At 38.7% G+C, this 12233-nt stretch overlaps 1 protein-coding gene across 2 annotated transcripts in view; it reads left to right on the top strand.

Annotated features, from left to right (window-relative positions):
• The window catches only part of FNBP1L (formin binding protein 1 like), a 114166-nt gene extending 102318 nt beyond the window's left edge, over positions 1 to 11848 (top strand). The window contains exons 14-17 of one of the 2 annotated variants that reach the window (XM_068963836.1): positions 279 to 373; positions 6529 to 6677; positions 8024 to 8182; positions 9673 to 11848. In XM_068963836.1, the coding sequence (XP_068819937.1) occupies positions 279 to 373; positions 6529 to 6677; positions 8024 to 8182; positions 9673 to 9680 (411 nt within the window). In that variant the 3' untranslated portion in view covers positions 9681 to 11848. Of the gene's footprint in view, positions 1 to 278; positions 374 to 6528; positions 6678 to 8023; positions 8203 to 9672 lie in introns of those variants that run through there. The other variant, XM_068963837.1, reaches the window with a different exon arrangement.
• The last annotated feature ends 385 nt before the right edge of the window (positions 11849 to 12233 follow it).

The following is a 12233-nucleotide window of genomic DNA, read 5'->3' as shown; positions in this document are numbered from 1 at the left end:
TCTAAAAGTAAGGCATCATTATGATGTACAAATAAGGTATCATCTTTAGAATTAGCCCCTCATTGAAGTTTTTTCCTATTTAAAACTTTTTGTAAAACTAAATATTTATACTATTTTTAATCAGCTGTAACATTGATCACTGACCAGACTGAAATAGAGATTTCCCTTCTCTAAGAATTAGATAATAAAAAGGCTCAAATCACATTTTCAATGTAGAATATCTTATGAGCTTTAAAATGTATTTATTGAGCTCAGTTTTAATTGTTTTTCCCCCTAAGGCTTGGCTCTCTGAAGTTGAAGGCAAAACAGGTGGAAGAGGAGACAGAAGACATAGCAGTGACATAAATCATCTTGTAACACAGGGACGAGAAAGGTTATTTTTGCATTTTATTTGTATTTTTTGTCCCCCTACCCCCAGACTTTTCTCTTTTGTCCTAAATTTTGGACAATTCCCTTTTTTCCTAATTTGATAAGTTTGGCTTTTAATAACTTAGTCTTTGAACCTAAATAATTTTCTCTTCTTTACATTAGCTACAGGTGAATTATGAGATGTTATTTTGCTACTCATTTCTAGTTTGTAACGCATCTAAACACAGAGGTAGAATCTTGGAAAATTCTGGGAGTTGTAGTCTGGAGGCATGGCCTCCTCAGACCTAGGAAGATTGCCTGAAAGTGTAGATGGAGTTGGGTAGCTTATACCAAAGAAAAATTTAACTGTCAAATTACTCAAAGTTTTGTAAAGAAAAAAGTGCATATTGTTAGATTGGATCAGAGCTTCCAAAAGACATTTTATCAAGTTTCCATGTTTTCAGATCATTTGTGACATTTTCTCCCTTTGAGTAATATTTCCACCCCCCCCTTGTAATAAAATTGAACAAATTTGGACTCAGAGAAGAATTTGAGAGATCTAGTATCAATAATTGGTTTATATCTAATTACATTGTAATTTGAGCAAATTGAGTTTTTAAAAAAATTTTTATTGGCTTATAGTTGATTTATGGTATTTGTTTCAGATGTACAACAAAGTGATTCAGTTATATGTATATTCATTTTCAAATTCTTATATAGGTTATCACAGAATATTGAGTAGAGTTCCCTGTGCTATACGGCAGATCCTTGTTGGTTATCTATCTTATACATAGTAGTGTTGTGTGTGTGTTAATCCTAAGATCCTGATTTATCCTTCCCCTTCACATTTAGCAAATTCATTTTCAGTGCTGAGTCTCAGTTTCCTAAAATACAAAATAAAGATGAAAATACCTGTCATTCAGGGTTATTAGTAATGAATGAAATAATGTACACAAAGCACCTAACAGTAAGATACCAGGTAGCAGGATGTTAATTCCTCTTCCTCTTCCTCTCCATTATCACTTTTTGAAAGAGTACATTTCCTTAAGAGATAGTCACAACACGAGTTTTTGTTATTAAATGATAGGATACTGAAAGGGGAACTCCTCGGGTTGGTAGGTGCCCAATATGCTACTGGAGATCAGTGGAGAAATAACTCCAGAAAGATTGAAGGGATGGAGCCAAAGCAAAAAGAATACCCAGCTGTGGATGTGGCTGGTGATAGAAGCCAGGTCCGATGCTGTAAAGAGCAATATTGCATAGGAACCTGGAATGTCAGGGCCATGAATCAAGGCAAATTGGAAGTGATCAAACAGGAGATGGTAAGAGTGAATGTTGACATTCTAGGAATCAGCGAACTATAATGGACTGGAATGGGTGAATTTAACTTAGATGACCATTATATCTACTACTGTGGGCAGGAATCCCTTAGAAGAAGTGGAGTAGCCATCATGGTCCACAAAAGAGTCCGAAATGCAGTATTTGGTTGCAGCCTCAAAAACGACAGAATGATCTCTGTTCATTTCCAAGGCAAACCATTCAATATCACAGTAACCCAAGCCTGTGCCCCAACGAGTAACGCTGAAGAAGCTGAAGTTGAATGGTTCTGTGAAGACCTACAAGACCTTTTAGAACTAACACCCAAAAAAGATGTCCTTTTCATTATAGGGGACTGGAATGCAAAAGTAGGAAGTCAAGAAACACCTGGAGTAACAGGCAGATTCGGCCTAGGAGTACGGAATGAAGCAGGGCAAAGGCTAATAGAGTTTTCCCAAGAGAATGCACTGGTCCTAGCAAATACCCTCTTCCAACAACACAAGGGAAGACTACACATGGACATCACCAGATGGTCGACACCGAAATCAGATTGATTATATTCGTTGTAGCGAAAGATGGAGAAGCTCTATACAGTCAGCAAAAACAAGACTGGGAGCCTACTGTGGCTCAGATCATCAACTCCTTATTGCCAAATTCAGACTGAAGTTGAAGAAAGTGGGGAAAACCATTAGGCCATTCAGGTATGACTTAAAGCAAATCCCTTATGATTATACAGTGGAAGTGAGAAATAGATTTAAGGGCCTAGATCTGATAGATAGAGTGCCTGATGAACTATGGAATGAGGTTCGTGACATTGTACAGGAGACAGGGATCAAGACCATCCCCATGGAAAAGAAATGCAAAAAAGCAAAATGGCTGTCTGAGGAGGCCTTACAAATAACTCTGAAAAGAACAGAAGAGAAAAGGAAAGATATAAGCATCTGAATGCAGAGTTCCAAAGAATAGCAAGGAGAGATAAGAAAGCCTTCCTCAGTGATCAATGCAAAGAAATCGAGGAAAAGAACAGAATGGGAAAGACTAGAGATCTCTTCAAGAAAATTAGAGATCCCAAGGGAACATTTCATGGAAAGATGGGCTTGATAAAGGACAGAACTGGTATGGACCTAACAGAAGCAGAAGATATTAAGAAGAGGTGGCAAGAATACACAGAAGAACTGTACCAAAAAGATCTTCTCGACCAAGATAATCACAATGGTGTGATCACTCACCTAGAGCCAGACATCCTGGAATGTGAAGTCAAGTGGGCCTTAGAAAGCATCACTATGAACAAAGCTAGTGGAGGTGATGGAATTCCAGTGGAGCTATTTCAAATCCTGAAAGATTTAACTTACATGCAGAGTACATCATGAGAAAGGCTCGGCTGGAAGAAGCACAAGCTGGAATCAAGACTGCCGGGAGAAATATCAATAACGTCAGATATGCAGATGACACCACCCTTATGGCAGAAAGTGAAGAAGAACTAAAGAGCCTCTTGATGAAAGTGAAAGTGGAGAGTGAAAAAGTTGGCTTAAAGCCCAACATTCAGAAAACTAAGATCATGGCATCTGGTCCCATCACTTCATGGCAAATAGATGGGCAAACAGTGGAAACAGTGTCAGACTTTATTCTTTGGGGCTCCAAAATCACTGCAGATGGTGACTGCAGCCATGAAATTAAAAGATGCTTACTCCTTGGAAGGAAAGTTATAACCAACCTAGATAGCATATTGAAAAGCAGAGATATTACTTTGGCAACAAAGGTCTGTCTAGTGAAGGCTATGGTTTTTCCAGTGGTCATGTATGGATGTGAGAGTTGGACTGTGAAGAAAGCTGAGTGGTGAAGAATTGATGCTTTTGAACTGTGGTGTTGGAGAAGACTCTTGAGAGTCCCTTGGACTGCAAGGAGATCCAACCAGTCGATCCTAAAGGAGACCACTCCTGGCTGTTCATTGGAAGGACTGATGCTGAAGCTGAAACTCCAGTACTTTGGCTACCTCATGTGAAGAGTTGACTCATTTGAAAAGACCCCGATGCTAGGAAAGATTGAAGGCAAGAGGAGAAGGGGATGACAGAGGATGAGATGGTTGGATGGCATCACCAACTCGATGGATGTAAATTTGAATGAACTCCGGGAGTTGGTGATGGACAGGGAGGCCTTGCGTGCTGTGATTCATGGGGTCGCAAAGAGTCGGACATGACTAAGCGACTGAACTGAGATTAAAATAATCTAATCTCTCTGGTTTGTGTTATTAAGAATTTAGCTTCCAGACATACTGAAAATACTGCAAAATCTAATCACGCAAATTTTACCATTATTAAAATCTCATTCAGTCATCTGATAATTTGGCAAAATTAACATTTTTATCTTTTGAAGTAAAAATTTACCAACAAATTGTCTTTGGCTTACCTGCTCTTTTGGATTTTCTTAGTTACTAACTTTCCTGTTAATGTGATTGATTGGAAATCAATTTTCCTAGGAGTCTTTTGATTTTCAGTGACAGGATGAATCCTCTACCCATACTGACTTAAACAGAAAAGGGATTGTATTGACTGACTTTAGGGAGAGCTTGATCTAGGAACTCAGATGATATCTTCAGTTTTCCATTTCCACCTCACAGTTCTGCCCTCAACTGTATTAACTTCATTTTAAGGCTCTGTATCTGTTCAGTTCAGTCACTCAGTCGTGTCTGACTTGTTGCAACCCATGAACCGCACCACGCCAGGCCTCCCTGTCCGTCACCAACTCCCAGAGTTTACCCAAACCCATGTCCATTGAGTTACTGATGCCATCCAACCATCTCATCCTCTGATGTCCCCTTCTCCTGCCTTCAATCTTTCCCAGCATCAGGGTCTTTTCAAATGAGTCAACTCTTCGCATCAAGTGGCCAGAGTATTAGAGTTTCAGCTTCAACATCAGTCCTTCCAATGAACACCCAGGACTGATCTCTTTTAGGATGGACTCGTTGGATCTCCTTGCAGTCCAAGGAACTCTCAAGAGTCTTCTCCAACACCACAGTTCAGAAGCATCAGTTCTTGGTGCTCAGCTTTCTTTATAGTCCAACTTTCTCATCCGTACGTGACTACTGGAAAAGCCATAGCCATGACTAAATGAACCTTTGTTGACAAAGTAATGTCTCTGCTTTTTAATATGCTGTCTAGGTTGGTCATAACTTTCCTTCCAGGAGTAAGCGTCTTTTAATTTCATGGCTGCAATCACCATCTGCAGTGATTTTGGAGCCCCAAAAAATAAAGTCAGCCACTGTTTCCCCATCTATTTGCCATGAAGTGATGGGACCAGATGCCATGATCTTAGTTTTCTGAATGTTGGGCTGTAAACCAGCTTTTTCACTCTCCTCTTTCACTTTCATCAAGAGGCTCTTTAGTTCTTCTTCACTTTCTGCCATAAGGGTGGTATTATCTACATATCTGACGTTATTGATATTTCTACCAGTAGTCTTGATTCCAGCTTGTGCTTCTTCCAGCCCAGCGTTTCTCATGATTCACTCTACATATAAGTTAAATAAGCAGGGTGACAATATACAGCCTTGACGTACTCCTTTTCCTATTTGGAACCAGTCTGTTGTTGCATGTCCAGTTCTTGTTGCTTCCTGACCTGCATACAGGTTTCTCAAGAGGCAGGTCAGGTGGTCTGGTATGCCCATCTCTTTCAGAATTTTCCATAGTTTATTGTGATCACACAGTCAAAGGCTTTGGCATAGTTAATAAAGCTGAAATAGTTATTTTTCTGGAACTCTCTTGCTTTTTTTATGATCCAGCAGATGCTGGCAATTTGATCTCTGGTTCCTCTGCCTTTTCTAAATCCAGCTTGAACATCTGAAAAGTTCACGGTTCACATATTGCTGAAGCCTGGCTTGGAGAATTTTGAGCATTACTTTACTAGTGTGTGAAATGAGCGCAGTTGTGCAGTTGTTGGAGCATTCTTTGGCATTGCCTTTCTTGGGATTGGAGTGAAAACTGACCTTTTCCAGTTTTGTGACCACTGCTGAGTTTTCCAAATTTGCTGACATATTGAGTGCAGCTCGTTCACAGCATTATCTTTTATGATTTGAAATAGCTCAACTGGAATTCCATCACCTCCACTAGCTTTGTCCATAGTGATGCTTTCTAAAGCCCGCTTGACTTTACATTCCAGGATGTCTGGCTGTAGGTGAGTGATCACACCATTGTGATAATCTGGCTCGTGAAGATCATTTTTGTACAGTCTCTATATGGTGATCTTCTAAATCTGTACGCTCCTATTTCTCCAGGTTCGGGTCCAGTGAAAAAGGAAGGGAGTTCTCTTTCAGTAATCCCAAACAATAGTCTGTTACACTTCACTGAGTTACATGCCTACCTGTGGGCTATTCACTCTGGTCATGCAAGTTCTCTGCTAAGATAGATCTTCTTGAGCCAGGGCAGAGCAGCTCTGCCTGAAGCCTGTGAACTGAACATAGGTCTGGGTGGGTCCTCTAAGAAATTTTAGTTTTCCGCAAAAACGGTGGATGAATCCCTCCATCCCTCTTGAATCTGGGGTGATAAAAACCAACTATTCGTGACATTTTTCCATTTTATCTCTGGACCCAGTGATAATGAGACATATTTACTAAGTACATGTTATGTGCCTAGAACATTATTATCTTTACTTTTTTTAATTTCAGAAAATCCAACAAAGAAGCATTTTGAATTAGAAGCCATGCATACACACAGACACACACATTTCAAAATTTAAGAAAATAAAGGCTTAATTGGGAACTGTATCATTGATTTTTGATTCTCTGAATTGATCTTGTGGAGATCAGTTTGTAGATGATATAAAAAGCTCCCATCTTTGTGATACTTGATGAGACATAATTTTGTTTTATAGTCCTGAGGGAAGTTACACCGATGATGCAAACCAGGAAGTTCGTGGGCCGCCCCAACAGCATGGCCACCACAGTGAGTTTGATGATGAGTTTGAAGATGATGATCCCTTGCCTGCTATTGGACACTGCAAAGCTATCTACCCTTTTGATGGTATGATTTTCTTAATGCATTGTATTTGATAAAATTGTTTCCTTAAAGTCTACATGTGTACTGAGTCCCTGTCCGTATAGCTAAATACAATCACTAGAAAATTATCCAGGCTCGTTAGTGTGAATATTAACTACATTACAAATACAGAGATGTTCCTTCTATACATGGCATTGAAAGAAAATTGCCTATGTTACCAGTATGCTAATGAAGATTATTGTTTAATTATCAACTTTGGGTGATAACAGAATTTCCCAAAGAGACCTTACTAATGTACTCATCAGAGCTGAAGCTGGTTGAGCGTATAGCTCAACCCAGAAGGTGGAAGGCTGGTAGATAACACTTCATGCTCTTCCTTGTAAGTTGCTATCATTGAGTGGCTGGTATAAGGCAAATGGCATAGCTGACTGCCGCTACCATATCCTGAGTCTGTCGGCCATATTTTCAAGTGTGGGAAGGAGAAAATGTACCTTCTGTATGTGCCTTCCTTCTCCTGTGATAGTTGGAGAACAAACTGTGAGGGAAGGAAGGTGTGGTCCTGCCACACATTTTTAATTACCCTTTTCTTTCTTGGACTTTGAAAAATTGTTTCCTTCATTTCACCAAGAAGCAGAGTAACACCTACACAAAGAAGTTGATATAAAATGCTATACGATTTAAGGTCCTTCCCTACCCATCTATGGTTTTGGTTTTTAAATTGAGTAATTTTCAGTTATTCCTCACTCTGAGAAAATTGTGTTAAGTAAGATCTTGTTGTAATGTAGAGAGGAAGGGAAGAATTTAGCAAATGTTAAATAAAGATTCATTTGTGAAAATTGTTACTGTTAAGCAGCTTGGGAATGGCTAATGGATTGGGAAGAAAGAGAGGCCTGAGGCTGATGAGTTTTGAAGGAGATTTGTGCTTTATAACTATGATCATTCTGCTTCTACAATTATATTCTTCCCTTATTTCTTCCAACCCTTTCACTGTCTTGTTACTCTTTTCTTGATCTAAACTTCATGAATTTTCTAGATAGCACTGCCACTCAAATTTGAGGAAAGAGTTAGAGTAGTGAAATAAAACCCTGTCAAATCATACAATATTGTTGTAGCTCAGATACTTCATCTTTCATGGTGCTGCTGTTAATGCCAGCCTCACAGGGTTATTGTGCAGTTCAAACGAGGTAAGTATATGAAAGTGTTGGGCAAACTACAAAGCATCATGGAGGCGTTGGTAATGAGAGTCAGTGTGCTCATAGTTCTATTATATTGAAATCTAGCAGGGTTTCACATTGTTTTGTATTTGTAACTTTTATTCAAAATTGTTGTTACGCTTAAATTATGGTTGTGCTATGAAAACTCTCATTTAGGACATAATGAAGGCACTCTGGCAATGAAAGAAGGCGAAGTTCTGTACATTATTGAGGAGGACAAGGGTGATGGATGGACAAGAGCTCGGAGACAGAACGGTGAAGAAGGCTACGTTCCCACATCATACATAGATGTAACTCTAGAGAAAAACAGTAAAGGTGCAGTAACTTACATCTAAACTAATTGGCAACTTTGTAACACATATGACATAGGAATGATAACAAAATGCAAACACAGTCAATGGGTGGGAAAACATAAGAAAGCTTAAAGGGCATCCAAGATTTATTGTTCACTATGTGAGCTGAGCGTAGGCTCGATCTTAGAGATGTGAACATTACCACAAGAAGCTGTTCTTGTGACGCTTTACCATTTGAGTGATGTTGGTGTGAAGCTTAATTGATGCCTTTTGCTCTATGTTCTGCTTAAGTCTGTGTTAAGGGTTTGTGCTTTTCTGCCGTATAAATCATAGAATTTGATCTACTGGGCAGGAATCCATAGATAGAAAGCTCCCTACCCCGTTACACTTTGCTTCAGGAAACACAGTGATGGTAGTGAACTCAAGTGAAACTGCACTGAAATGCTTGCTGATGCCCAGAAGAGTGGTTTGGTATAGGAGTTTGAAATTGTAGCTCCAGTTTCTAGGAAAAAGTAATAATAATCCGCTCATGGATAAAATACGAATGTAATCATTTTTGGTTTTGTCCCTGTTCTTAATTTCGGTTTCCTAAAGGAAGAAAACAGGCATGTAGCACATAATCTATTTTGTAGTAGGCTAATTGAGAGATGCAAAATAAATGGGCCTGGTCTTGCTCTTAAGTGAACAAAATGGCTTTCTTTTGAGACCCAAGGATATTTTCAGGTTTTCTAATAATTTTCAGTAATGTACAAGCTTTCTTCTGAATTAATGCTTGTATTTGTCATCTTGAAATGTCTTTTGAGAAATGTCACTTTAGTGATACTGCATTTAGCAGTTATACATAGGAAGTGAAGTGAAGTGAAGTCGCTCAGTCATGTCCGACTCTTTGCGACCCCATGGACTGTAGCCTACCAGGCTCCATCCGTGGGATTTTCCAGGCAAGCATACTGGAGTGGGTTGCCATTTCCTTCTCCAGGGGATCTTCCCGACCCAGGGACTGAACCCGGGTCTCCCACATTGGAGGCAGATGCTTTACCCTCTGAGCCACCAGGGAAGCCCATACATAGGAAAGTATATTCTAAATAAACTAAGATAGATGAAATCTTGTGTGGTGGGGAAGTACTGGCAAATTTTGCCTGAAAGAAAAAATGACTTTTTTTCACTAACTGGGTTGGAGGAATATATCGGTACTGTCATCGAGGGCATTTCCTCATTTTAACTGAATTGTCAGTTATTAGGATAGTTTTTTTTCCATCTAATTTTAATAAGCATTTGTGGGAAGCACTGTACAGTCAAGATAGGCAGTGCTAGTTGTCTAGGGAAGTAAAGTGAAGAAGCAGTTGAGAGTGGTCTTTAATTTTGCTCACGTTCCAGCATTTTTTGGTGTTTTTAATAGCTGACTATAAAGTGATTTTAGAGACATTTGGGATGGACGCTTTAAACTGGACATCCCTTTTGGTCTTACCAAAGGTCTTCAGTAATTGTTCTTTTCTTTTTCCTCCTGGACTGCAGGTTCCTGAAGAGGGTTTCTGAGGAAATGGGCAAGATGTTGAAGGAGGTTACATGCAGCTGCTTTTGGGGGGGGAGGTGTTAGAATTGTCAGGCTCAGAGAGAGTGAGAGAAGCAAGTTGCATGAGTGCATGCAGACATGATTATTCTTTACTAACTTCATTAGCATTTCCATGTGTTGTTTTAAAAAATCATTGTAATACCAACCCTTAAATTTGTCATTTATAGTTATTCATATAAAGGAAAAAAAGCCAACAGTGGCTAACCTTTTTTTCCATCTGTTTTACTGATGTTCAAATTAAAAAGAATGCAGAGCTCTTATTAAATTTGACTGTCCTAACAGGACTATCCGTCCGAGCTCTGTTTTAATTGGCTTTTAGACCCATTGTCTGTCAGAATCCTTGCCATTTGTCAGTGTCTGCCTGCGCCACCTCTGTGCTTGCTTAACATCCTGTTGCATGTCTAGAGTGATCGGGTTTAGATAATTAGGCATGTCTTTATAATCCCTTGTTCTTGTCAAAGCCTTTGTTTTGTTTTACATTTGTAGTGCAAATCACTGTCAAACATCTCCAGCACTAATGTTTCCATCCTAGTATTTGTGTACGCTGCTATAATGTCCCCACTACAGAACATTCCAGTTTTGGCATTATGAAGAAGTAGTTTGTGAACCTGAAGTATTTATGATCAGAAAAAGAAAACATCTCTGCTCTAGCCTACAGCCCAGTTGAAAGAACTCTTTGAAACATGATCGATCTTCAGCCCCTCAGTCTGGGAAGAATCTATAGTCAGCAATGAAATCCTGGCATAATAAACACAGAAGATACTCATCGCCTCAAGACAAAGGACTGTTGTCAGAAGTCAGCTGCTTCCATTCAAATGCTGCCTTAAACTAGAGTGCCTAAATCTGTTGATTGCCAACTCTACCACTACAGTATCCCACAAAGGGCTTCATGTGTCAGCTCAGTGTGACCTCCTTTAACTTGGCAGTGCTGCTGCAGCTGCCATACAACCTCCACTGGGGGCTTTTAGAGCTCTGCCACGTTCGATGGTGCATCATCAAATTTACACATCAAACTAGAGACATGTCCGAGTCCATTTTACTTTACTCAGTGTTTTCAATGAGAAGTTTTATGGACCTTTCCCCTCATTGTCTTTTGATTTGGGGTTACCGTGTTCTCATTTAATTATTACAATGATAGTCTGTTTCCAAGTGATGATTTTATTTGAACTGGATAAAATATAGTGAAACTTTGTAATGATCTATGTGCACTTTTACTTGTAAAATGGGAGTTTCTGTATGTTTATACTTGTATATATAATTGTCATCAGTGCCCCTATTGCTCATGTTGTCCTGCCTTGCATTTGTGATTCTGTTAATGACTTGTATCTTAACTGATTTCTTAGTGGCATTTAATAGGGAGGTGGGTGGGGGAGGGGGGAATATTTGTAACATGGAAGATTGATTAATTTGATTCTTTACTGTTTTGAGGGAGGAAAGAAAACGTGAAATGGTCTATGTATTGTTGGATTTCAAGCAATATTTTAGAAGCTGTGTGACTGCTTTAATAATTTTCCCCAGTGTTATTTGAATTGTACTACCAGTTATATTAATACTAAAGCTGGATGACAGTTGTGTGAAAGTGGATGCCATTGTAAGATCAAGTGTGCCCCTATTACACAGCTGACATACAGTGTATTACCTTTAAGGCTAGTAAACTATGAAGTTTTAGATTTTAAATCTTGTTACAGGGTTATTTATATAATGTGACATTATTCAGTACTGACAGACTACATAAAGTAGTTTTAAAATCCAGTGCTATTTTTATTTTCAAGGTTAGCAATGAAGAGGAAATGTGATCTGGCTGTGTTTGTCTTCTGTGCAAAGCCTGAAGTGAGTGTTTTTTTGGCTAATAGCCACAGAGGGCAAAGTTTAAGGCTTTCTTGTGAGGACTAACTGTTCTTTTCAAGCTACTGTTTGTTTTTCTTAAAGCAGGATTTGCTTCCGTAGGAGGCAAATTCCTTCATGTGGAATAGTGCAACCTGTATATGGATTATTACAATAAGGAAGACATTTGTACTTGCACAGTTTAAATCATTCTTAAATTTGAACATGTGAATTGTCCAAAAGAAATCTTTAATTTTTCAGTAATTTTTACTCTTTCTGTGCACATCTTGATTTCTTAATGTAAATGCTTTGTTTAAGATAGTGTTCTCTGTTGAGAATATTTTCATGGAATAAAATAATCTTTTCATGGTCCATTAAGGTGTATAGAATTATCTCTTATCGCTATGTGAATTAAAGAGATGTATTGGTTTTGTTATTGAATGTGCTATGCTCCAGGTAATACAACGTAGATGGCTACATTCCATAAACGGCAGCAAGTTTTGCAAAGCAGTTTTGAAAGTTATATTCTAGTTTTAGTTTCTCTCAGGCTTTCCTAAAGAAAAAATAAGTTAACTTTCTTTACAGTGAATAATAATTTGTATTTTTTAATCTTAGTTTTACAGTAGCTGTGTTAGACTTTTCCTTTTACACCATCTTATCCCCTGCAACCATAAGAACT

This window comes from Capricornis sumatraensis, chromosome 2 (genome assembly GCF_032405125.1).
Source record: "Capricornis sumatraensis isolate serow.1 chromosome 2, serow.2, whole genome shotgun sequence".
Taxonomy (NCBI): domain Eukaryota; kingdom Metazoa; phylum Chordata; class Mammalia; order Artiodactyla; family Bovidae; genus Capricornis; species Capricornis sumatraensis.
This window is presented reverse-complemented; position numbering and strand designations above follow the sequence as displayed.